We start from the raw sequence: 25,720 nt of genomic DNA on the forward strand, positions 1-25,720 counted from the left end.
CACAGCTCTGCTCCTTACCTGCACACATCCTATCTAACACTTTTGAATGCTCCCTGGAGTCTACAGCTCTCCCTATTACCTGAACAGGATATGTGCACTTCTTTCATGAAGCTTTGTGCTTTAGTGTACACTTTAATTTGAAGGAACCATTGAAGGGAGTTCAGCAGTGTCGTGTCAGGATGTGTTTTCCCCAACTTGTGGATGATGTAAGATCTCCAAGTGTCCTAGTACCACTGAGAAAAGCAGAAGCAGAGGTAGAAGAGACTCCCCATGTGACTCCCATTCTCTTTTCCTAATTTCATCAGGAACCACATGTTGCCATGTAATTCAGTGTTGCCATGTAATCTCCACTGGCAGCCGTATTGACAGGCTGAGTGTAGGCTCCTGACAGATAATATGTGCTGTGGGAGGCTTTGTGCAAAGAGGCAATGCTCCAGCCTCCTCTGCCTCTGTCCAGCCCAAGGTTAAAGATATTACAAGCAGGAATCTTCCAGGCTTTCCTTCTGTCACAGGGATGACTCCCAGTCTGCAGTGTCCCAGTACAAGAGAGCAGAAATCCATACAGGAATCTCATAGCCCTTACAATTAGGAACTATTCAGCTACAAGAAAAGAGAAGCACTGCACTTCAAATATTTTGATCGTTTAATTATTAACTTTGGTAAGAAATCCAGACCAAGAGAAACAGTACATACCCATGATTTACATTCCCATCTGAAAAGTAACTCAGGAAATAAGTGAAAACTATGGTTGAGTAATGGAGGCAGTGGGAGCTACTGTTACTGAGAGTAGTAGCAGTATCTTCATAAGTCAAAGGTATGGTAATGACCTGATGGTCCCAGGGAAACCTACAGGTGTGCAGTCCATGTGGAACTCAGGTGTTTGCTGGTTTGCTTCTTATTTCAAAACAGAAACCAGGACTTGAGCACATTTTGTCCTTTGGTATGTGAGGTATCTAACTTACATGAACAGGTCCATTTTTTGCACTTCTCCACAGCAGAAATTCGCTCTCTGCAGAACAGTGATTTAGATTTTCCTCATTTTTTTGCCAGTTGTGTAATTTTTAATATGAAAATACTGTCATAGAATAATAGTTTAAGCCCTCCCCTTTCCACTGGCTGGTTTCACAATTTTTTGGATTGTGATTTTACAGGACCAGTTGGGGACAGAAGGATCTCAGCAAGCTGGAGTCAATCCTGATGCTTCAGAAATTCTGCAAGTCAAGAGAAGGCAAATGCAGCTTTATCAGAAGTAAACAAACATGACATAACATAAATAGATTTTCATCTTGTCCTGCAAATCCTGTAGCTTTTTCAGGTTTATGTGAAACACAACAGAAGGCATTTAAGAATTTTTGTTTTAAGAGGTAACCAAAACATTGCAATTTATAACTGATCTTTTTATTTTTGTGTGGATACTTTGTGATTTCTCACTGAATGTATTACAGATTCTGCTATTTATTTAAAGCTGTAAATGAAATTAGTACTAGATGACTGGCAGGCTCAGCTTTGTATCATGGATGGTAGAATACTAAATAATTTATAACTAATAAATCAGGTGACTCTTATTCCATGTTTGTAATTTTTGGAGATTTTTATGTTCCTGGAATATTGGCACCATTGACCTAAGGGAGTACAAAAGCACAATTCAGATGGTTTAAGAGATGAATGAGTCAAAGGCCAGTGGGAGGAAAGTTATCACTGACTTTGCCAAAGGCAGGTCTTCTAGCAGGCTCAGGGAATCTGTTCTAGACTATCAGGCTGTATTCAGGTCACAATCAGTTCTTCAGTTTTTTTTCACATCTTCCAAAGTAAAAAATCAGAATTACTCTTTGCAGCAGTACAAATTCAGAATTACTCTTTGCAGCTATTGACAGATTAGGTAGCTGCTTAGAGAAGGTTGTAAACCCTGGAATTCAAGTGAGACTGACATCACTATTTTAAGAAATTGACTCTTCACAAACAAGTCTGTTCTTTATATCCTCATTTAATACCAATCCCTGTTTTTCAAATTTCTGTGCAGAATCATTGGGCAAAAGTTACAAAATCTGACATGTACACCTTATGAGAACTCTCAAATTATCCAATGACTTTAGACAGATTTTTTAGTAGCATTTAGTACTACTAGCTCTCACTGGTTAAGGATATAAAAACCATTGTAGATCTGGAGCATAGCATGTCATTATTCTCTAGTCAGGAATAAAGTGGGTAGTTCTAGTACTGAAAGTTTGTTTGGTTTATCAATATGAAATGCATCACTAATAAAATTTGTTGTTATTTACCCACAAAATGCTTTTAAAAATAATTGTCCTGACTGATCCTCTCTCCTCAGGAAATTCCAATGGCTGCAATCTTGCAAATTCAGCCCCATGGTGATTCTTATGTGTGTGAAAAATGGTACTGGCTTTAAGAGCACACACCGATAGCTTTGAGGTGTCAGGGTCCAATGAGTGCAGAAAAAACACACCTTAGACAGGAGCACGAGGGGAAGAGGAAATGTCTGGCAGCAGCTGAGCTGGGAGAATTTTCACAGCTTGAAAAGCAGATCTAGAAAATATCAGGGCCTTTCATTGTTTGGGGAAGAACTGGAGTAGCTTTACTTTCTGATCTGTTCAGTCAAAAAATGCGGGCTTATTTCAAAGCCCACAACTGTCACTGACATTCTAGCTAACACTCTTAAGGCTATTTTCAAGATGGTGATGTAGGATGCCCCATGTAGGCCATGGGAAAATATCAGCCATATTTTTTGTCAAAGATGAGGCATTTAGGGAATGAATAAAACCAGTAAAACTCTCAATCTTACTTACCATTTGTCATTCCAAAGATCTCTCCTACTGACGTGACCTTGATGAATACTGAATTACAGCGTTAATCCAACTGGCGAATTTTGTCACCTGGGTATAAACTCCTGGCTTGTTTTTTAACCCACATCCCTCTCCCCAGCTCACAAGGCCATATACGTAGTAGGAGCCATTTGCTACACAAGTCAGTGGACCTCCAGAGTCTCCCTGAGGAAGGAAAGCACACATGTTCAAAGCATGAAGCAAAATAGTAACCAAAATCAGAATGCTTCTCTCATCACAAGACTTTGAAGCTGTAATGATGGTTTTTTTCTGACAGATGTACCATCAGATGCTGCTTAGCCCCTAAGTGGACTTGCAGTTCTGTGACAAGGTCAAATGATACCAGACTTTTTGGCTGTAAGTTTTAATTTTTTTCCAGTCTGTGACATAAATCTGACAAGGTCACATGAAATTTCCCAGGCGTGAAAGTACCAGGAATTCAGAGCCTGAACTCAGAAAGATAAAGATGGGATCCCTGGCATTAATGAAAACTCAAGCTGTCTCACACTCCTCAAAATAGCCTGAGTTGCTTACTGGCATTTTTTTTTTGTTTTGTTTCTGATTTCTATTGCAAAATATGCTTTACAGTGGTAATTTTCACCTTAGGAAGTGTTGTCCAAACTGTTTCCTACCTTTCAATGGTATAAGTATGAACTTGTTTCACATTTGTGTTAGCTGTAATAAAAAGGAACATCAATACTGACTCCTTGCAATCTTAGCTCTGATAGTGAAAATCAGATTAGAATTGGCAGTCAAGGTAGAGGCCATAACAAAACTGAGGAAAAACAAAAAGAGCAAGTTTTCATGTTATTATGACAAACTGCCTCAGAAGTTTCTTGATTCCATAGATCTGCCTGTAGGTGACACTGGCAATATTAGCTGTAAGGATGTACAGCTCAAAGTGTATTGCAGAAAGGCTGTTGAAATACACTGATGTGAGAACAGGTACATATGCAGCACATTCCCAAAGTTCTGCGCAGCCTGACTCTTTACACAAAAAAATTAGTGTTTAAATACAGAAAAAGCCACACACCTGACAAGAATCGATTCCGGGTTTCCGAAGACGTCCTGCACAAAACATGCTGTCATCCAGTTTGTCTTGATGTAAGTTGGGTTCATTGCATTTCCTCTGTGAAATCAACCTGACATTGGCATCTAACAGCTGATTGGATGGGTCACCTATGGGATGTGCACCAAAAAAATGGAGTCACTTTCTTCTCATTCCTGTCATATTCAAAATTTGTCTTTTATTCAAAATACAAGCTTGCTGGGCAAAGAAACAGGATGGGAGAAGAGAAGGGGGGATGATGCATGTTCTAGCCTGGGAAGGAAAGAGCTATCTGGCTGTAATAATGTGTTTCCAATGAGCTGGAGCCTGAAGTTTCACTCAGGACAGAGTTGTTGTCTAAATTAAAGTTAAGTCAGGTATTCAGAATTTGGTTCCAATCAGCTCTCTCTGTGTAATCCTGCTTTTCCAAGGTGCTGGTTGTCTGCAGCTCCCAGAGGTCCCCGTGGGACTTTGAGCTGCTCAGCGCTTCTCAGACTGGTTCTATTAGATGCTTTAACATGCAAGCTAATGAAACAGATGAAAACTGAAAATCATACAATATTTAAGGGCAATGATTAATTACAGTGAATCTAAAGACATAACTTGACATCTAAAGGCAATAGCCTTAGTTTCAAAGTACTACATCTGTAGATAATTAAAGGTGCTTTATAAGTTTGGTTCTGCTTGAGTTTCAGGAAATATTCCATTTCTGCAGTGATTTCCTGAAATGCTAATAATAGCTCTGCTCATAGAAGGAGCCATTTAGTTTGAACACGTACAGGGTACTTGATATTCTTTGTTGGGGGGAAAAGCCATAAAATCCCCCTTACCCTTTTAAGAGAGACTTTATTTGGAGCTTTAAAAAAAGTCCATTAAATTCTGTTGGTGCATTCTGATCAGATGAACACACTTGTCTCTTGTGCACTTCAATGGGGGTTATGTGAAGGGAGAGTTCAGTCCCATGGATTGTATTAGGCTGTTTCAGTCACTAAGCACTAGAACACCTACTGCAGCCTCAGTGACAGGTTTTCCTTCTGCTGCTTCACAGCAACACATCAATCAGAACATGAGAAAATGCATCTTCCAGAAAATTGCCATTATAATTTTTTAAGCATAAAAATTTCTCCCCTTAGAATTTACCATGGGCAAGAAAGGTTTTTGGATAGAGCTGGTTGAACTTGAAAAGCTTGGATTTTTTTTTTATTTTTCAGTACATCCGAGGGTCCAGATGCTGCTTCCAAAAAGCTTTATCTGACCCAGTGGGCTGGAAAACCATGTGAAAATTCCTGTCTTTCTTGGTGCTGTCTTGAAACACACAAGCTATATGATAGCCTCTCTTGATACTTCCTTGCTTCTGTACCTGGCTTCAGATAAAACCATGACATCGAGAGTTGGATGGCAGGCTAAAAAATGCATCTGGCCTCTTATCAGAACTCTAACAGGTTTGGTTGATTTAGCAGTTAGAGATTTCTGCTAATGAGTAATTTGCGTGGCATGGTTTAGCTGAATTTATTTTTTAATTCCATGTCTTGGTTTCACTAGTGTCTAGATCCTCATTTGTGTCTGGACATTGCTACTGGAAGTAGCAGCCCACCTTGCCACTGGAGTACCCACCAAAATCCAGTTAGCCCACAAGTACCTGTCTCTGTGTCACCCCATCCAGCAATGAAGCAGGAAGTCCCAGCAGGAAGGAAGAAGTCTGGGAGACATGCTATTTTCACATACTTTGTTTCCACTGCACAGTAACCATCAACAGGCTGCAGTTTAAGCAGAGCTGGAGAGGAGATAAACAATAACAAAAATATTTGGAGCTAATTTTGATACCTAACTATTGTTAGCAGTTGTTACCATGCCAAGCTGCATAAACCCAAGATCACATTTGCCCCCCTATGCTGGACCTGCTCCCATTGTTTGGCTCCTCCTGAGCAGTGACTTCTGCCTGCCCATCACAATTTACATCCCAAGATTCAAAAGGGTCTAAGTCAAAATTTGGCCTGATTATTTGCAGAGCATAGCATCAATGAGAATTTTACATTCACTTTGGTGGGAGAGAGACACTTCAAACAACAAAGGTTGGAGGTGAGCCGTGTGAGTATCAAATAAAGGATTTACCAATATCATTGTATAGGGCATGACCCGTCTCCTCTCTGTATTTGCCATGTACAATTACTTCCACTGCATCAAATATTTGCTCATGATCCTCTTTCTTCTTGAGGTTTTGTTTACCAAGGGCTACTTGGATCTTTGTTTCTAGGTTTCTGGAGAAAAAAAAAGTCATTTATGTACAGACATTTTTTATCAGTGGAGGTGCACTTTCAGTAACAGGAACTCAAGATATTTCTTTCTGTTGTAAAGCTTGGCCAGAAGATTTCCTAAAATCATTATAGGAAGGCTTAGATAGGAAAATAGTGATATTGGAAAATGCGTGTTCTCTTAATTTGTTGCAGTCATGAAATAAAGTGATTTTAACCTGCAATCAGCTGTAATTAAGCTGATTTTCTTTGCCTTTTAGGGCAGAGTAGCAGTATGCACGCAGTCTATTACTGTGGCAGTGATGACAAGGGGCAGCTCGTGTAGCCATGGCAGTAGAGTTGCTTGCCAGTCTGAGTATATTTAAAATTATATTTGTTGAAATTATTTCCAAATAATTTCAATTCAAACAAATTTGTTGAAATTGTTTCCTAGGGTGGTGGTTTCCAACTGATTCAATACAAATGTTGGAGGAAATGTAGTATTCTAAGCTAGCTGACACAGAAAAAAATTAAAGCCACACACATATTTTGACTGTTTTGAAGAACTTAATTCTGATGTAATAGGTGATGTTGCTTATAGCATCCAAATATCTCCTGAGGTTTGCATAGAGTTCTTCTTTTACACATTGCAAAATCTTCCTACTTTCCTCCTTTTTTCCTGTCACACAACTTTTTTCAGCTCATTTTATTTAAGTGGTGGCTAAATTTGTTATTTCAGCAAGCACCATTTTCAAGTATATAAACATTTTTATGCATGTATTATTTTTTTTTCTGTCCACATATATGTTTTTCTTTCAATTTGACTCCCAGCAATTAATTTGATTGCAAATAATTTTGATACCAAGCTGCCTTTACTAGCCATCCTGATTTTTATACATTTGTCTACCCTAATGATAGGACATGCACTTACTCAAGGCAGTGTGCAGCAGTAAGAACCCAGCATGATTTAATTAGCACTCCACCACAGAAATGTTTATTCCCATCTGGAGTCTGTATCTGCAGAGATGCCATCCAGGGATGTTTTCCAGGTGTAGCCTTGGATCCACCATAGATCTTCTTGAGGGTCCTACGAACTTCTGGTTGTCCACATGTTTGGAATACTTCAGGGGGGTCTGTAGGGGGTTCTGTTGGGGTCTCTTCAGCTGCATTGGAAGAGACAGCAGATGTATAATGCAGAGTTAATATCAGACTGGAAGAGTTAAGCAGCAGGGAGTCCCCTACTGCTCTAGACCACCTATGTGCTACCAAATCACTTGATTCTAATTCTTTACCTGCACAGAGTGAAACATCACAGTATTCCCAATCCACTTCATTATTTTTCCTGATGTAGCACCAGGGTTTTTCATCCTCATCAGGATTCCTGAAGGGAACAGTTGAGAGAATCAGCCAGCAGGAATGGGGAAATCTCCATGAAACTAGTGAAGGAGCTGAGGATTCTAAGGGAGAAGCTTCATGTTCCCATATGGGAGATCAACAAAAGATAATATTTCATAAGATTGACAAAGAAGATGTCTGAGCAAGACATACAGTACTGCCATATTACTATTGCCATGTCTACTCCCTATCTTAGCCATAAGAAAAATGTGGGACTGGTTCAAAACAAAGAGGGCAGCCTCTGGAAGCCTCATATAAGCCTCATATCAGCATGATTAGAGAAGGTATCTCTAACATTCTGGTATTTTATGGGCAGGTAGTTTCTAAAAAGATGCAAGATTTTAACACCATTAGTTTCTCAAATTCATGAGCAGTTTGTCCTCAAGGATCTCTTTGATACAGACCTCTAGAGCTGCTTCTTCAAAATATTACCTGCAGAAGTTGTGTTCACCAATGCCATGTGTGTCAGCATCCTCCATAAAGGCATTAAAAGGATGGTCCAAGAGATGGTGGGAATTCCAGTGCAGGCAGGTCCTGCCATTTTCTGCTTGGTTCACTCTACCTCTATAAGTAGAGGAGTCCTCTTCATAACAATCATTTGGTCCTGTAGAAAGACAATGACTGAAATGAACTTGTGAAAATGACTTTTGTGTTGTTCCTTGCTCAAAGTGGTTCCTCTTCCTTCCCTTCCTTGTCCTACATTCATTATATGAAGGATCAGAAGTATCTACTGGACCAAGTAATTATGTTCCTTATTGTGCACAGGCCAGAAATTAGAATAATGTCCCAACATCTGTCCATCTTCTACCTTGACTGACTTTAAATGTCACTCATCAGAAGCAGTCCCCTCGGCCTGGGGAGTCACAGGCAACTGGGGAGACATCTTCACTACATCAGATTTTGAATGTTTAAGGAAATCCTGACATTTCTTCTCTTTATGATGTGTAACCTCTGAGGACCTCTGGACCTCACTATGTACCAGTGGGACCTTGCCAAAGCACACTTAGAAAACACCAAGATGGGAACTCTTTCAAGTCCCTCTGCCAGCAGTAGCAGCAGAAGTCAGCCTCTTCCTCTAACCCTCTCTCCAAGGTCCCCAGTGCCCCGGTGCAGTCAGGCTCTTGGAGCAGTGACAGGAAGTCACCACAGGATGCTACAGGAATAGCATCAGATGGTCTGGCTGCAGGGGGAAGCAGGCCCTGCTCCCTGGAGGTTCACCCATCCCCCTGAGGGGCTGTGACATACCGATCTCGCAGAATCTCCCTCTGAAAGGTTCAGGGCACTTGCAGGTGAATTTTGATCTGTATCTGTTCCGTATGCAGCTGCCTCCATTTTTGCAAGGGTTTGGGCTGCACTGTTTGGATGCTGTCAATGTGGAAAACACAGAACAGCCTTGTCAATGTGCTGAACACTACACAGACACTCACATGCCCAGTGGAAGCTGGGAAGAGCTCCCACTCAGCCTGTTGGCTTTGAGTTCTCATAAGATCTTGTAAAACACATATCTCTGGGGGTTTTACCAATGACTGAACCACCACCCTGCAAAACAAGCATAACTCATCACTGGCCAGTGATGGATGGGAGCAGCAGCATTTCTAGGGCAGGATCCCCCTCTGCAGTGAGTGATTTCCCACTGCAGACTGGCCATGGTGCTGTCCCCACCACAATTCGTGCCCAGCTGAGTGCTCACCACGCCGGCAGGAGGGTCTCTTGTAGGGAGGCTTGCAGCTGCACTTAAAATAGGGTGGGGTTAATGTAATCAGGCAGTCACCAAAGTGGCAGTTCTTCTCCAGACACATGTCCTCCACTGTGGAAAACACACATAAAGTACATCATCAGCATTTGTGTGTGCACAGGAGCTGTGCCCTTACAGGGATCACAAGAAGGTGCCTTCCCTTGATGCTGTAAGGAAGCTTTTATTTGGCAGATGTGGACTCTGGGTCTCCCTTCTTGTTCACAGCATCTATGGCAAAAAATCTGTGGTACCAGTGGGCAGCTCCCCACTTCCCACCTTGCAGGGCATAGAGGAGCACTCTCTGCACTCCTGAAGTTTATTTCACTGGATGCTCTTTAGACAAACTTTGGCCTGGATGAGGTCCTAAGAACTGTGGACATGACTGCTCTGGGCTGTCAGAGCACTCAGCTCAGCAAACAGCGGGTTTATAAAGTTTCAACAGTAGAATTATTTGCCAAAATGAGGAGTTTAGGTTAGCAAAAGAGCCATTACCTTTTTCACATGTAGTCCCACCATATGGCTTGGGGCAGTGACAGCTGAAGTCACTTCCCTTGGCTTCACACGTACCACCATTCTTGCAGGGGCTGGAGTAGCATGAGTCTGTAGAGGTAAGGATGGAGATCTTTCAGCATCTCAACCTTCATCACCTGCTTTTTCTTCTTGCATTTTGTCGTTGTCAGAGTCTGTCTTCCTGGGCACAGCATCCTCTGCAACAAGTGCTGTGCTTGTGCATCAACTCAGCACCCACAGGAGTGGTATGAGTTGCTGCAGAATTTATTCCAAGCTGCAGTGGCTCATAGCTTTGGGTCTGGAGATCCTCTACTCCCCTATTACAGAGTTGTAATGGGGCAAGTCCCTTCCTTTGATCAGAGATAGATTTGTCTCTCTGGCATTGTCTCTGGACTGAGTCTGCCTTCATGGACTGAGTCTGGAGTGATGTGGATTTGGCAATGTCCTGTTCGGAACATAGCATTAAATCTCCTCTGGAAAAGCCATCCACTACCATTAGACTCTACCAAACCTCTGGGTGGCTCTTGCCTAAAGGGAGCTGGCACATGCTAAAGTCACTCATGTGCTGCTCCTTACATTGTGCATAACATCTCCACTGCAGTTCAGGCTGCCAGGAGCAATTGGTACTGGAGACAGCCCAAAGTCAGCTCTGCTGCTTTGTACCAGGGGATAACTGGGAGAGTGTTACAGGCAACTTCCCTGCCTCCCCTTTTGAGTCCCTTGAGCAATCTCTAGCATCCTTTCCTGTTCTCCTGAAGTTTAGCAAAACAAAAAATGAAAATGAAATAAAACCTCTGCAACTGATAAAAGAAGAAAAAAAAAAAAAAGAAAAAACCTGCTCTACATTTGGTTCCTAGCATAAATACAGAACATATATCCCATGAAAACAGCAATTACATCTTACAGTGTCTATAGACAAATAAGCCTGTGCTTTTTTGTAGTAGCAATCAGAAATGTTCTGCATGATCAGAATCCACCCTGTGAAACCTGGAGATAAAACACAGGATCCTTACAAGGGAAATACAAAGAAGAACATTGCAAACAATTCTCCTAACTCATCCCTTTGATGCAGGCATTTTGAGAGCAGGCTGGCAGCCAGGCCTGCCACACTCATGCTTCAAGCACAGGGTTGAGATTTTACCCCTTCTTTGCCTTCCTGCCCACCCCTGACAGGTACCTCTCCTGTAACTGAAGTCGCCTAAAGATGTCTCCATCCAGCTAAATTCCTCCGAGAGCTCCTGCTGGAGGTTGGTGTCCTGATTTGCTTCTGTATAGTAGTAGTTCTCGTAGTTCTCATAGTCCTCAGTCTCATCTGCAGGGAGGGGTGAGAAGAGAGTGAAAGAACAGAGGATTAAAACTGGAGCAGTAATTAAAATTGGAAGGAGACAAGTTGTGAAAGAAGTTATTCCTGAGATGGACAGTACTTTTCCCTTTCAGCTGATTTGGGATGTCAGTGGGTTTAGTAACCATCTTGAGGACCAAAGATGCTGTTCAGCTCTTCCTTGGCATAGGCAGAGCTCACCTGAGCACAGCTGGCCCCAGTGTTGTCCTCGAGGATGCTCCTGAGGGGCACTGGGGCTCTGGCTGCCCAGCTGGCTCCTGTGGTGACAGCCAGGATGCCCCAGAGGGAATGCAGGCCAGGGTCTCCAGGCAAAGGCGTAAGGAGTGTGGTACCACAACCAGGACTGCCAATGCGGCTGGTACCAGCACAAAAAGAGATTCAGGCTCCTATAAGAAGAAGGGATTTTCTTTGTCCAGCTGCTTTGCTGACCATCACCGCTGCTGCAGAGAATGAGGCAGGGCCTTCCCCAGCATGGAGGCCCTGCTGTGTGGGGGGACACAGAGTCCCATCCTGAGAGCAATTGGGGGGACAGAGTCATCCACTTGCATGAGTTTGTGACTTCTCACCCACAAAGCAGCCTTTGACAGTGAGGGCCTGGCACTGCAGCCATGTGCTGGCTGAGGAGCCCATCCGTGCCTCGGCAGCCGCGGCCTACAGGGGCCGGAGCCCTCATGGAGCCCGCGGGGAGCGCGGCTCTGCCAACCACACAGGGGGTGTGTGATTAAAGTGGACTGGCGGCTCTTGCCACAGGTACAGCTCTTGCCAGTGGAAGCCACTCCAGTGTTTCAAAGACAAGCTATGGTAATGAGCAAAGCTAAGCTACGTACAGAGACATTTTAAAAAGCTCTCCCCTAGGGCCGGACCGATGGCCCCATGGATAATGCTCTGCCTTGAACTGATTATCGACTGCATTATCTTAGTTTTCTCTCCTCATTCATTCACTTGCAGCCTTTATCTTTATTCTTTCTTTGCTTCTGAAAAAAAAGAAAGAAATTCCACGTTTGTACAATGGGTGTTTTATATTTCATATTAAAATAGAACCGTCTTTTTTTCTTCTCTTTTTTTTTTTTTTCCTACATGCCAACTCTCGTTTCTCACAAAAAAAAAAAAAATAGAGGAAAGTTTCACCTCATTTATTGCTATGTCAAGTCAAGACTCCTTTTCCTCAGCTCATTATTTCCACAGGAGCCAAGTCTCGACTATGTGCAAGTGTTGCAGAAGTGTACGCCTTGCTGAGGAACAGAAGGATCTTGCTGAAAGATAAGGACATTGTCTACACTGAAAAAAATTAAAATTAATGTGAAGTAGTTAAGGAAGAAAAACAAAAAGGAAGTTTTGCCTGAAATGCAGCCTCCAAGTTCACTTTGTTGGAGAGGAGATTTTGCAAACGACTTGAGGTTGAGGGAACTGTCTGAAGTAGTCTGATTTTGTATCCCCTGTTTATTTTCAGAATCTTAGAGGGGCATTCTGGTTTTTATTCCACAGATGCTGTCTGAAGGATGGGGTATCCTTTTTTATGGAAAAATATACCTGCTTAAAGTTATGAAGGATGAACAGGGGAGCAACGGCTGTGAAAGGCACAGTGCAAACATGCCACCATGCTTTACAGAGGACTCTTCTGAGTCAACAGAGGAAAAATTAGTGCCCTGAATGAGGACAAAGAGCTAAGCCATTGCAGAATCATCTACCCTGGTTTTTAAGCCAACTGCTCTGTGTGTGTTGTTAAGAAATGACACTACTGTCATTTGACTTTCGTTTGGCATGATTTCTCAGCAACAGATTAATCATTTATTAAGAATACTTATGTAATTACTTGACAGGTTATGAATGATTTTTAAATTCAGCTGTTCTGTAAACAAGATGGCCAAGATGTAATTCACAAGGTTTGGGGGCACAATCCCCCATGTGCACTGATGGGGCAGTTTTGGGACAGGCTATAGCACACCTGCTGAATTTGGCACCCAGCTGCCCTTGAAGAGGGCGGCTTCAGGTAGGCAGGGCCGAGGTAAAACAGGCAACCTTGGGCAATCCCCTCAAGGGCTGGCAATTACCATTTCAAGAAATTTAATGGCCAAGGAATGGAGTTCAGGGTGCATGTGGAAAGGGCTCAGAAGACATAAGCAAAGCCTTTTGGGTACCCTGTCCCCCATGGGGATACCGGAGTCAGGAAGCTGAGGTTACTACCTAGGAGACCAGCCAAGGTGATGTAAGAGTGCAACAGATCTGAGAAATGACCAGTGTCCCTGCTTTCCCCATTGCTATCCCTCTATCCCTCTTCATGAAACTGAGAAACAGACATAGCTCCTACAGGTCACATGAGTGATATTTCCCATCTCCCAGCTGCTCCAGCTGCATGAAGCAGTGAAAAACAAAGACCAGAAAACCCTCACTGGGGCATATGATATCAAACTAAGAGATGTCTTCTTATTTATCACTGTTTTGACACTAAATAACTATTTGGCTTCCACATCTCTTATTTAAGAAGTGCTCCCATTCCAAATTTTTAAATTATTCATAACAAGCCATAGGTTTAGTAAAGCAAAAACAACACTTTTTTTTATCTGAGCACATAATTAAAGCACAAAGTCTGATACACTGGTTGATTTAAACATATTACTAAATCAGAGTGTTCGTTCTTTGTAAGTGCTGGAAAACCTTAACATGCTTAAAAAAGCAGTGATCTGACATTTGTCACTGAAATGTGACTATTACATGAAATTAAATTAGACATCCTGCATGCAAATTTTCAAAGAATAACTTTCCTCTGTGTAGTACAAAAAATCCCCCCATAATTGATAGACAGAGATTGACTTTTAAAGCTTCAAATCAGCTTTGAGGTCTGGGTGATCTTTTAAACTGTGCAAGCTTTCATCTGCAGTTTTTCACATTGCCAAGAGCTGTCAATCAAGCGATGGATTTCTGATCAATATCCCCTTGTTCATTAGCTGACACGGGCTCTCTGTTACGGAGAGAACAGATACCCCAACGCCGACAGTCACACTGGTTTCAAAACCTTCCCTGGATCAAGTGATGACTAATGTTCCAAGTGGGAAAGTGATGCATTAGGATGCCATCGGGTGACCTGAATTGCGAGGTAACTTTGTTGGACTGCAGTTGTCAAGATGAGTGATGTGCAGAGTTAAAGCCTATTGCCAACACACATCAAGAGTGCCAGAAAGTACCCAGCATTTATTCAAGCTCTCTGAACCTCTGGAGACTGACTGAAATCTGGCCTAATTTAAGCAGGATGAGTTTTCCTACCACCCCCCTAAATACTTTTTGTCCCCAGCTCTGAGATTATTGCAGTGTTATTTTTATGAGGCTGAAATCCTGACTGTATTTTAAATAATGAGATATTCCCCATTTACTTCTGCAGAGATGAGACCTCACAGTATTTCCTCCCTTCCAAGCGGGCTGTGGCTGGGAGTAGCTGCAGCTTCAGAAAGAAGGGAGACCAGCTAACAACAAAGCCAGAAAGCCTTTCAAATAGTTTTGTGGCTGTTACTTAAAAGCAGTTTTGCAGCACTTTTTTCCTCAGAGGGATGGATGCAGGTGAAGGGGAATCGTGATGGCTGAAGGAGTGGAAACTTTAAGGGGGATGGGGAGAAGAAGATTGTGGGAACAGTGGGGGGACAGATGTAAGGACCATACACCATAAGGCAGGGAATGAGTTAAGAAATTGTTAAAGCTACCATCAAAAGGCAGATCAACCAGTTTGCACAAGGCTGTGTAACCCTGAATCAAGTGCATGACTGTGGTCAAATATTTGCAGAGCCCAAATACTGAGCTCAGACATAAAAATGATTTGGAAATTTGTTTTCTACACACAAAACATCAACATTGATTTGGGCACTGCTGTATGAGAGATAAGATTTCTGGTTTGACCTGAAAGCCCAAATGCCACTGGAATGAACAGGAATGCAGAAGAATAATGAGTGCATGCTAAAATCCACTGTATTTTATGCAGGAAAATCCACAAAATTATTGCAATATTTAATTAGATATGCATTATAAACTCAGCCATTGAAATCAACAGAAGAAAGAGCAGGGTTTACCTGCAAAAATACTAAACTTATCAATAAAAACATAATCTTCTACATGGACCATGTAGACTGTGAAAGGATAGACAAATCCTCACACATCCTACACATCCTCACACAATATTCATCACAGCTTTTCCCTTATCAACATCTTAATGCTACACAGCCTTTAACGATTTTTACTTGCATGGGCTTGTTTCTGAATCTTCTAGCACTTGGGGCAAAGCCTTGCAGAGATAAGTTCCACAGTTAGTTGCGCTGCAGGGGAAAGTCAGCCTTCATTTATTTGACCTCCAGTTTTGATCCCCAACTATGGTCTCTGTTCATCCTTCTGTGAGGTTTGCAGCCCAGCACCATGACCTCTCCTCCAGACCATGGGCCACTGTCACCTACTGGTCCCCAAAGCACAGGAAGGCAGAGAGTGGCAGAAAAGTCATGGTTTGGGACAGAATTGAGAATTGCAGGTGTGGTCCTGGAGAACCCTGGGGATCAGCTGTATGTTGGTACCGCTGCTGTACCTCTGTTTTTGTTTGCAGTGTGTCAGACACACTCCTGGCTGGGACATGTTGCACTCTTGTCTCCTGCAGCACACGTGGAGGTCTGAAAGCACTCACCATATTACTTGTCCAAAGTCAAACAGACTTTCTACTTGATCACAGACCATATTTTAAGCACAGCAAGGCTCTCCATGAAGTTAAAATAATTCAGCACTGGGCACTAGGAAAGGGTCTTGATGAACCAGGTTGCCAGCCTCTCAGTTTTGTGGCAGGCAGAAGTTGAAATGATGAAACTGAAACCACTTACCTTCCATTGTGTTGGCCCAGAGGGAAGAATGGATAGCCTGCATGAGATAATAAAGATCAGAGAGTCATTTTCTGGTTAAAACAGAAGCCAGCACAGAGCTTTGCTTACAGTACAAAGTTCTGTTTGCCCCTAATGTTGGACATCCAGATAAGGCTGTTCCCCCCCACACTTTGGAGCTAACTGACCTAGATTTTTAGAGCTCTTCCTAAAGGGTAACAAAATGTCAATAACCCACGAGAGAGGTCTGGCTTTTCCAAGAATACCACTTAAGCTGCTGGGCTGGTCTGATTTGGGGCAAACATGATCTGAATGGGTTAAGTTTTCTCTTTGCTTATGAGGTGGTGGCACACTGATTATTTGTCCAACTTCTCTGAGATGCTGACAGAGGCCACACTCCAGCTGGCTGCCAAAGCTGGAGGCTGGGAGGTGCCTGGGCATGGCAGAGTGGATGCTGGGCAGTGCAGCACGGCCCAGGACCTTACACCTGGTGCACCCAGTGGGACCTGGACCCCCGAGCTGGAAGGCTGTTAACAATCTTTGGATGTAGGAGAATATTTCTGGCACTCTCCAGGAGGAAATGCCGTGTGTCCCACCTCCAACGTGGGGCTCCAGCCTTTCCTGTTTGGCTCATGATCAAGGGCAAGCAACAAAAGGGAACAGTAGAAGAAGGAAAACAGCTCTTAGCCTTTGAAGAGTGTGAGTGAGGTTTGTCTGAAAGGAAAGGCACTGACTTTACACCAGGACGCATCCCCAGCGGTGTGACAATTTCCGTTTGCTTTTCCTCTTGCTCTAAATCCCAACTGAGGACAGGATTACCTGCCTGCAGTGAGGATACACATCCTAACAGTGGGTGTGAAGGAGATTTGAAGTGCTATTCTTCATCCCTCACATAATTTTAGGGAGTAAAATGCATTTCCAAACAATTTAACACACATAGCAAAGACAGCATACACTTGCAACTATTATGTGCAACTATATATTGCTACAGATACAATTAGTTGTAAATATATGCCCTGTTTACTTGCGCATTATACATTGAAGAAAGACATTCTCAGATAATGCTGGTTAAGACTAAGAACAAATTAATCAGAAGCAATGAATAAGAAACAGAACAAAATAAAAAGCTCAGAATTCACATTTGTGAATGTTTTCTGGAATATATAAATGAACTTTTGCTTCAGGCACCTTTGCATCCCTCTTGTGTTTGAGCCAGGGAGAACAGAAACTCCCATTCTCCCCTTCCCCACTGACTTTAATGAGAGCAATGTCCCCTGAACCCCTCAGCAGAGCCCCTTCCCAGGTGCATTTGAGTGAGCCACACACATACAGAACTAAATCCTTTGCAGCTGGAAGGACACACATCCTCACACAATTGCCCCTCCTGAATGAGTGTAGAGATGATGGTAAATGAGAAGGCTGTAAAAGCTCTGTCCTTGGTGTATATGTTTTTTGAGGGCAGGTACAGCATTCGTTAGATCCTTTGCCAGAACCCAATGGAGACCACATAAAGCAAAGGTCTAATTGCTCCATTTACAATTAGTGATAGCATTCATCCATAAACACAGACCAAAACAAACTCTGCAAGTGTATTCTTCTCTTTTGGAGGAACAGATGAAACAAAGAACAAGGAAGCAGCACTGGGAGCAGGATGATGCAAGAAACATTTCATCTCACTCTCCAGCTCTCTGTGCTGCCCTGCTGTCATGTTTGCCTTATGGGGTTGGAAAGGGTTTGGCTCTGAAAGGTTTGACTGAGTGAGCTTGTCCCTGCACTGGGGGCAGCCCTTGGCATTCCAGGAAATGCTGGAGGGTTTCAGCCCAGGCTAAGTGAGGTGCACCAGGCTGTTCTGTGCCTCAGTTTCCCCAGCTATAGGGTGGAGATCACTTTCACAATGCTCATACCCCGAGGAAATAGGAAAGATGAGAGATGATGCAGCATTGTGCTACACTACTTTCTTTCCTAGGGTATTCATCTGCTGCTCTGTCTAAACATGGGTAGAGCTGACTACAGAAAGGCAGGTACCCTAAACTCTTTCTCACAATAAAGTGGTGCCCTCATCAATGTGCAGGTTTACGCTATCACCCTTCAGAGCAGGCAACGGCCTGGTGGCTGGTGACTGAGTCTCAGATTTTGATTCCTGCTTTTGGATGAAAGCACTCTGCTGCCACAATATAAATATTACTGGGAACAAAGGCTTCTGGAGCACTCAGCATAGAGTCCAGGAGTCAAATACAATATTTACTTCCTCCTGCATCTCCTTTTGTGCTGCAGCTCTCCCTCCTCGTGTGCCTGTCACAAGCTGCAGCAGCAGAGCCACAGGGGACAAAACCTCTGGCAGAGCTGACTTCTCAGCACGGAGAGTTCTCTCCTCTGTCCTGGGGTCCCCTGGACCACTCACCAGCCCACACTGGTTTTGAAGCAATTTCACCCCTGCTAGCCAGGAGAGGGCCAAATTTTCACTTTTTGACTCATGGCCTGAAGCTTGCCATGGTGGTGTGCAGCAGAGGAGGAGGAAGAGCTCACTCCTTCCCTCCTGTGTGCTGGAGCTCTCCCCTTCATCCCCTCCAGGAGAGGATGTGGGATTCAGGATGGGGGATGCAGGATGTGGGATGCAGGATGGGGGATGCAGGATGGGGATGCAGGATGTTAGAGATGGATACAGAAGAAGAAGGGGTGCACAGGGTGGGGGTTCAGGAGGGGGCTGCAGGAGGGAAGCAGGCAGGGGCAGAGCAGGCAGGGCCTCCTGCCTGCAGTGCCGTATTGCTCGTGGCCAGCAGAGGAGGATCTTGTCCTTCCGACGAGGTGCAACACTGAGCCCAAGGAGGAGCAGGATTTGAACAAAAGGAAGGGGGGCGGGGGGAGAAGAAATTGGACCGTGGGCTGGTTTCACCAAACGGTCTCCTTGCTGCAGCTCAACACCGATACTTCGTGTGCTCTCTCAGAGGGAATAAAATCACTGGATTCTGTTCATAGCAGTTCTGCAGTGATGAGGGACAGAGCTGGAAGAATTTGCAGAGAGCAATTTTAAATTTTACTACTTCAGGCTCATAAAAAAGAAACCCTACCGAAAAAAAAAAAAAAACAAAACCAAAAAACCCCAAAAACCCCCAAACAGTAAAAAGAAAAAAAAAAAGAAAGGACATTTTACATAGGCACAGTGCACTGCTGACTATGGAGCCAACTACGTTTATAGGTCTCCTAGAAAAAAATCGTGAAATTCAAAATATCCTAATTTCACCTGGCCTTTGTTGTATTTTGTCACTGTAAAGATTAGCACTTCACTAAAAGTTCATTTCTTCAAAAAGAAACGTCAAAGTTTTGTTAAATAGATTTTGTACTAATTACATTGCACATACATGATACATGCAATGTTTCCATTTCAACTCCTAAAGAAAGGGAGACCAATGAAATGTAATAGATTCAAATAGGAATGACAGAACCATGAGCTTTCTTTATCTCAGGATGGAATCCTATGGCTCTTTCTCAGACAAAAATGTCCAGTTAATCTCTAGCAATTCTTTCTGAACAAACCCAGGAAGATTTGGCCCCAAATTCAAGGGAAGTTATTTATGGCTGCCAGGGCCATTCTGCAATTGAACTGTTTATTGTGTCTTGGGTACATTGCTACCTCTTATTGCACTAAAAATGAATCACTAAAACACAAAAGCAGGTGGAAAAGGAGAGCAAAAAGGTAACAACCGAGGGTTATGCTGTGAGTTTACATGTGTGCAAAATAGACTTCCAGAGAAAACAGTGAAATCGCTCAAGCTTGCATGACAGAGTAGCAAGAGAGACAAAAATTAGCTCTATACATACACAGACACTGCAACGAAGCACTACAGGAATTCCAGTATGAAACTGCATTGGTAGAAATTGGCTTATTCACTCAATTGCATTAAGGCCTGCAAATTCTCCTGCAACTTGTCATGAACTGGCCTCTATGACAGAAAAACAAAGATTATGCTTTCATTTGTTCATCTGTGTAGTCACAGCTTTGCAGCCAAGAAGGAGGTGGGATGGAGTTGAACTGGAGAATGAAGATGGATATTTGATCAACTTCCATCCACAAGTGACACAAGCCATGAAGGAGCCACGAGGGCAGACACAGCTACTGCCTTCTCGTAGTGAACCCCTTGATCCTGCTGACAGCTCTCAGTAGGAACCTTTGTCTGGGCTGCTTGCCAAAGGAGGAGGGAATCGACAGTTCTGATGCTCTTACAATCGGCCAGATTTTTGCCTGCAACCATCTTGGGTAGTGACAGTCTTTGAACTTCAAGGGAAAGTGGCTTTTCCAGCAATGACATTGTATTTCTCAGCCAAGGCCATGGCTGCAGGATAATGAAAGCAGGCCATATTTTCATCTGGAGCACACATGCAACACATGTTGTGTTTTTAGCCTGGGAAACCATTCTCTGAAAGGATTCCACCAAAACCTCTGAGTTCTTCACTTCTAACAAGACATCTCCTGCCTCCACAGTGTACTATAATTTGTACATCAGACTAAATGGTGTGTTCCTTATCAACCAATCCCAGAGTACCCAGAGAAATTCACACTTAAAATCTTTATTTTGCTGATTATTTAGTGATGAACGTTTCCCATGGTAGCTACTCATACAAAACCCACAGGGATCCAAAAAAAAAGCAAGGCCCTTCAGAGGCACCGCTGAAACCAGCTTGGTCCTCTGCTCAGGAGTTACCTGCTCCCGTTTTCCAAGAGATCAAAGTTTCCAAATTAATCTTTGCTCTGTGAGTGGTGGCCTGGTAGCAGCTGGATGTTTTCAAAGCTCACTGGTGATTGAAGTGCACTCCTGCTCCCAGGTGAAAAATGGGGTCAGCCTCGGATGCCACAGCACAGGGAAGCTACAAAATGTGTTTCAGGGGGCTGCAGCAGCCAGCTAGTCACACTATCGGAGTGCCTGTGCTATCAAACACTCCTGCAGCCAGTCCGGGGAATGCAGGTTATACTGCTAGACTTAAAGCTTATGCAAAGTCATTAAGTCCCTTTAGTTACACGGGATATCAACCTGCACGCTGCAGGGCATAAGCTGATTGCCTTGGGGGGTCAGCGAGGAACGCTTGCCTCTCTGAGAGCACCGTGCAAAATTAGCTGGGGGCGCTCCCAGGGCTTTGTTGCTTTCCTGCTGCATCAGGCAAATTTAGGAGAGCACTGCAGAAGGGCATTACACCTGATGGGCCACAAATCCAGGAGGGCTTGGCAGCAATAGCTTCTCTTCACAGTGATCAGCACAGCAGAGAGTGAAGCCCTGTGTGCGTGGTGCAGCCCTGCAGTGAGGGTGAGGGAAGCAGCAGTGGGAGTTTACAACAGGAATGGATCCCTTGGGGGTCAGAAAAAGATGTCAGACAGACTTGACTTTGGAACGCCCTAAAATGTTGGTCTCCAAGCACCTGAAGCAAGGAAAGATCTGCACTGCTGGCAACAGCATCCTCTTTCTGTGGGCCAAGAGCTCTCCAAAGGCCCTTGTGATAAGGGTTTCTTTTTTACAATTGTTTGATCTTAATGTGATACTTTTATCCTTCCCTTTCCACTACTAAGTGCACTTGGTTATTGGATTGGGCAAGGCTTGTGATTTCAAAACACTTTCCATCACAACTAAGTGGACATCAATTTTTTGAAGTCCCAAAATATTCAATGAAGAGCCACCTCTGCTACTCTGACCCTTGCAAGGCTTCCTCCCTGCTTCCAGGGATGGTGAATTTGCAGGGATATCTGATACAAGGAAAAGGCCTGATCTGAAAACCTGTAGATTTAAAAATAGGTTTTTTTTCTTGCAAACATGTGCTGAATCACTTTAGAGCACTGGTGTGAGGGAAGAGCTGTCACTGGAGTGTTGTGGGATCCAACTTCCTATTGTCCTGTTCCAGATTTCTCTAGCCCAACTCAGCACAACATTTAAGCATGGCATTCAAATCTGAGTGCTTTCCAGAAAAGTTGCTTCAGTACAAGTCTGGATAACTGAGGATACACTCGGTTGCAGCAGAGTTCTTTGGCTTTCTCTTTGAATTAATAAACTAATTAAGGAATACTTAACAACACAGTACCTTGATGGCAGGCACATTTCTACTACAGTATCTTGCTGAGCAGAAGTGGAATGAAAAGCAGGGGTAAAAAACCCAACCCAAGAAGACCTGCCATGTCTGAAGACAATCTTTGGTGCAGTTGCAACACAGATGCTAAAGTAAAGGATGAAATTCAGTGCTCACCATGCAGCTTTATGCCTTTTATGGAAATAGTACGCATTCATGCAGATGGAACCAGTTTCTTTTCAGGTAGTATAAAGAACGGAATGAAAATTTTTGTTTTCGGATTCTGCTCCAAACCTGTCAGATCCATGCATGTCCAAGTATTTTCTTGTTCTATTCTGGCTGACTCAGCATGGACTACTGCTTAAACCCATGTTTGACTTCTGCTATATTTCACCAATAATATTTGTTAATCATCTTATTACTTCTAAAACCAGATTAAAATAAAAATGATAGTTAGTTCTAGAAAAGGATGAAAATATGAATTTAAGGGTGGTTTCAGAAAAGTGCATCTATCTATTATCTTTTCATTCAAGCTATTTCAGTGAAACTTTTTCTTCAGGATAAATCATTAAGACAAAAATATCCTCTCATAACTTGTTTGTCATGCAATGGTCACATCATGGCAACTCAGTCCCTCTTTTTTTTTTTTTCTGGGATCCATGCCAAGTGCTAAGCCAGAAAACCTTGTTATATTAATTATGAAGAAAAAGCATGTTTTATTAAAAACTAGCCTGCTGAATATTCTGTCGTGCTGCTTTTCAGTGACAGCAGAATTGCTTTTGCATTTTAGCAACGTTAATGAATTTTCAGGGGCAGGGGGAGATATACTCTACATTTTCCATAGCGATTTTTAAAGCAAAGTCAGATTCGAACTGTCAAAGCATTGACTCAATCTAACACTCAGGACTCATTAGAAAAAATCTGGGCAAAACTTCATGTTGTCTAAGACTGGCCCCATATCTTCCTAACTGAGCATGAATAACCACTGCCAAATTCACGATGGGCTCATTGGTACTAGATGGGGTTTCCACAAAGTCTGTAAAACTGGCATTTAAGTACCCTAGAGCTGATCCCCTCAGTAAGATCCTACATTCATACTGGACCAAGTGACGCATGGGTCCTGGTAATACACTAATTATTAATTACTCTACTGAGTTGTGAAAATCACTGATCTCAAATTCCAGACTTCTTAAAAATATCTATGCCCCACTAAACAGCCTCACTATATATTTTCCCCAAAGAATTAAATTTAAACACATCAACATCTGAATTTTTGCAAAGTATTTCAGTAAATATGAACCTGCACACATAGGAAAAGCCACAAAGAAAGCAGATGTTTTAAAGAACCTCAGATTCCTTCATGAGAAAATCTACTTGATTGCTTGGAAGAACAAAAGAAATTTTTTTAAAACTGACTTTTAACTTTCCTTTGATTACAAGTCATTCTTCCAGTCTTCTTTAAAGAGGAGATGAATAGATGTAGGAAAGAATATCAAGCTCTGCCAGAGCAGAGCTCTGGTCACCCCTAGCTGTGTTGAATATTTTGCCATTAACCTTCCTCCTACGTTAGCAGCAACGATAACTCAGTCATTCAAAACATATGGCTGAGGGAAATTCTACCTTTTACAGAAGAGTTTGCAAAACTGCCAAGGCAGGGCCTACCTGACGTGTTTAACCAGGCATTTAGGCCCTCCAGAATGAAGACCTGAAATAAGGAAGAAAGTTCTTACAGTGAGGGAGGTGAGTCAGTGGCACAGGTTGCCCAGGGAGATGGTGGATGCCCCATCCATGGAAATACCCAAGGGCAGGATGGAGCTCTGAGCAACCTGCTCTAGAGGAAGATGTCCCTGTCCATGGCAAGGAGGTTGGAACAAGATGATCTTTAAGGTGCCTTCTTACCCAAAACATTCTATGATTTTAAGATGAGTTGCCCATGTTGCAGTCCAGGGTTTTGGAGCATTTCTTAGTGCCCAGGACAGGAGAGGGACCATGCTCCCCACCGCAGACCACTCGGAGTGGTGTGGCCACTTGGTGAACTCAGGAGAGCCATTCCTTGACACTGTTAGATGTCTGCTTCAAAAAAACCCATGGGGCTCCCCTCTTATGATGCATTAACTTGGTCACCTCAGTGGCCTGAAATGCAGATACAGCAGAGCTACCACACAGAAAGAAAAGGAGAATAAAAACATACTCACGCCCAAACATGTGGTCCCTAGGAGAATAACTAGTGGAAGAACCTGAAGTGTCAAAGCACTGTTAGCCATCCTTGTTTTTTTCTTGAAATTAGCTTTTTCTTCTTGCTTATGATTTTTCAGACGAGTCACAGTCTTTTGAGGACAAACTAATTCAGTGCAAATAATTAACCGTGCTTCAAATATTGTTTAATGTTCAACAGATTGCCCTGATCAAATAATTGCATCCTGTCCAGATAATCACTGTATTGACCACTGGCAAATGTTTCAAATCAGTAAGTAACAAGGACGGGAACAGTTTAAATTAACAATAAAAACAAGCATTTACCTTGTATTAGAATTATCTTTCATCTATTATTTTAAATTGGAAAAAAGTATGAATCATACTTCTCTCTCACCTGAAAAACATTGAGATCTTGTTACATAATATATGATTTTTAAGAGCATCAAAGTGTGTTATTTGATTATTTTCTAAATTTCAGATGTGAATCAGAGTTCATGTCCTCAAGCTTTATTCCACTAATGTGAGAACCAGGATTTTTTTTTAATTAAAAAAATCTAAATTCTTGAGTAACCTTTATTCTCCTGAGGCTGAAGCATTTGTAACAACAGTAGCAACTCAGGAAATCAGAGAATTTCTGCAAGAATTAACAACCCCCTGTAGCAGAAATGCGGACAAACTTTTGCTGATCAGATATTGTTTGCACTGCATGTCACAAAAACAAATGAAGTGACCATTCTTTCCCCATGACAGTTTAGAACTTGAAAAGGAAGAAAGTGATAAAAATAGTGTTCACATGTTGAAATATAAGGAAGAGAACAGTGAAATCCCAAGGGCTTAAAAATTTCCCATCCTGAATGTGATTTTGTGGTGAAAGAAACAGTTGTGAGTGCTTGATTACAGTGGCAGGTGCTGAAATTTGGATGCCAGAGAACTTTGTTTCTGATGATTCCTTGCTCTGGAGCATGAACATTCCTAAAGGAGATTTCATACACCAAAAGAATACACAAAGAAATTTGGTATCCTGACTATGCCACATGTGCATACCTTAAGCAGGTGCCTACAAGCAATGTGTTTGAGTCAGTATGTTGGTGGCCAGCCACAAATAGAAGTTTATGAAATTCCAGATTCTTTAACTAGTTAGAAAGACAGCAAGATAAAAGGAGTTAGATAACACATGACTTTATGTAATGTGTCCTTGAGTAAGCTGATTTGCACTGAATTTTAATAGAGCCCTGATTCATCAAATCTCAAACAGAATTAAGGTATGGACTGGATCCTAATAGCATCATGCTTTATATCCATGAAAGATAAATTAAAGGATGCAAAACTGCTATTGACAAACATTGATTATATGTACTTTGATGGACTTTGAAGTTGTGCCAGATGCGTCTTATCAGCCCCCGAAGTTTTCTTTTAAATCTCATTGCATAAGGCTTTTACTTTTTAATTATTTTTTTCCTCAGCCTCTTTGATCAAGAAAAAATGTAGATCATATTTGTGTGATGCTATTTCCTATGCATTTTATTTAGATATG

The 25,720-nt window shown here is 42.5% G+C and overlaps 2 protein-coding genes across 2 annotated transcripts in view; one reads left to right on the forward strand and one right to left on the reverse strand.

The window, feature by feature from the left end:
• NRAP (nebulin related anchoring protein) overlaps positions 1-1,253 on the forward strand; it is a 46,708-nt gene extending 45,455 nt beyond the window's left edge. Inside the window, exon 42 of the mRNA XM_054276987.1 lies at positions 1,152-1,253. Coding sequence (XP_054132962.1) covers positions 1,152-1,253 — 102 coding nt within the window. The remainder of the gene's footprint in view (positions 1-1,151) is intronic.
• HABP2 (hyaluronan binding protein 2) lies at positions 1,163-15,979 on the reverse strand. The gene is made up of 13 exons (XM_054276988.1): positions 15,946-15,979; positions 10,937-11,071; positions 9,742-9,849; positions 9,205-9,321; positions 8,760-8,879; positions 7,947-8,118; positions 7,412-7,500; positions 7,051-7,282; positions 6,001-6,146; positions 5,528-5,662; positions 3,874-4,019; positions 2,805-3,005; positions 1,163-1,211 (listed from the first exon to the last, which is right to left on the reverse strand). Exons 1-12 carry the CDS (start codon positions 15,950-15,952, stop codon positions 2,829-2,831), a joined length of 1,584 nt encoding a protein of 527 aa, XP_054132963.1. The 5' UTR covers positions 15,953-15,979; the 3' UTR covers positions 1,163-1,211; positions 2,805-2,828.
• Positions 15,980-25,720: the final 9,741 nt, after the last annotated feature.

Source organism: Melozone crissalis, unplaced genomic scaffold, assembly GCF_028551555.1.
Source record: "Melozone crissalis strain CALT ecotype California unplaced genomic scaffold, PUWL_Pcris_2 ptg000019l_1, whole genome shotgun sequence".
NCBI classification, from domain to species: Eukaryota; Metazoa; Chordata; class Aves; order Passeriformes; family Passerellidae; genus Melozone; species Melozone crissalis.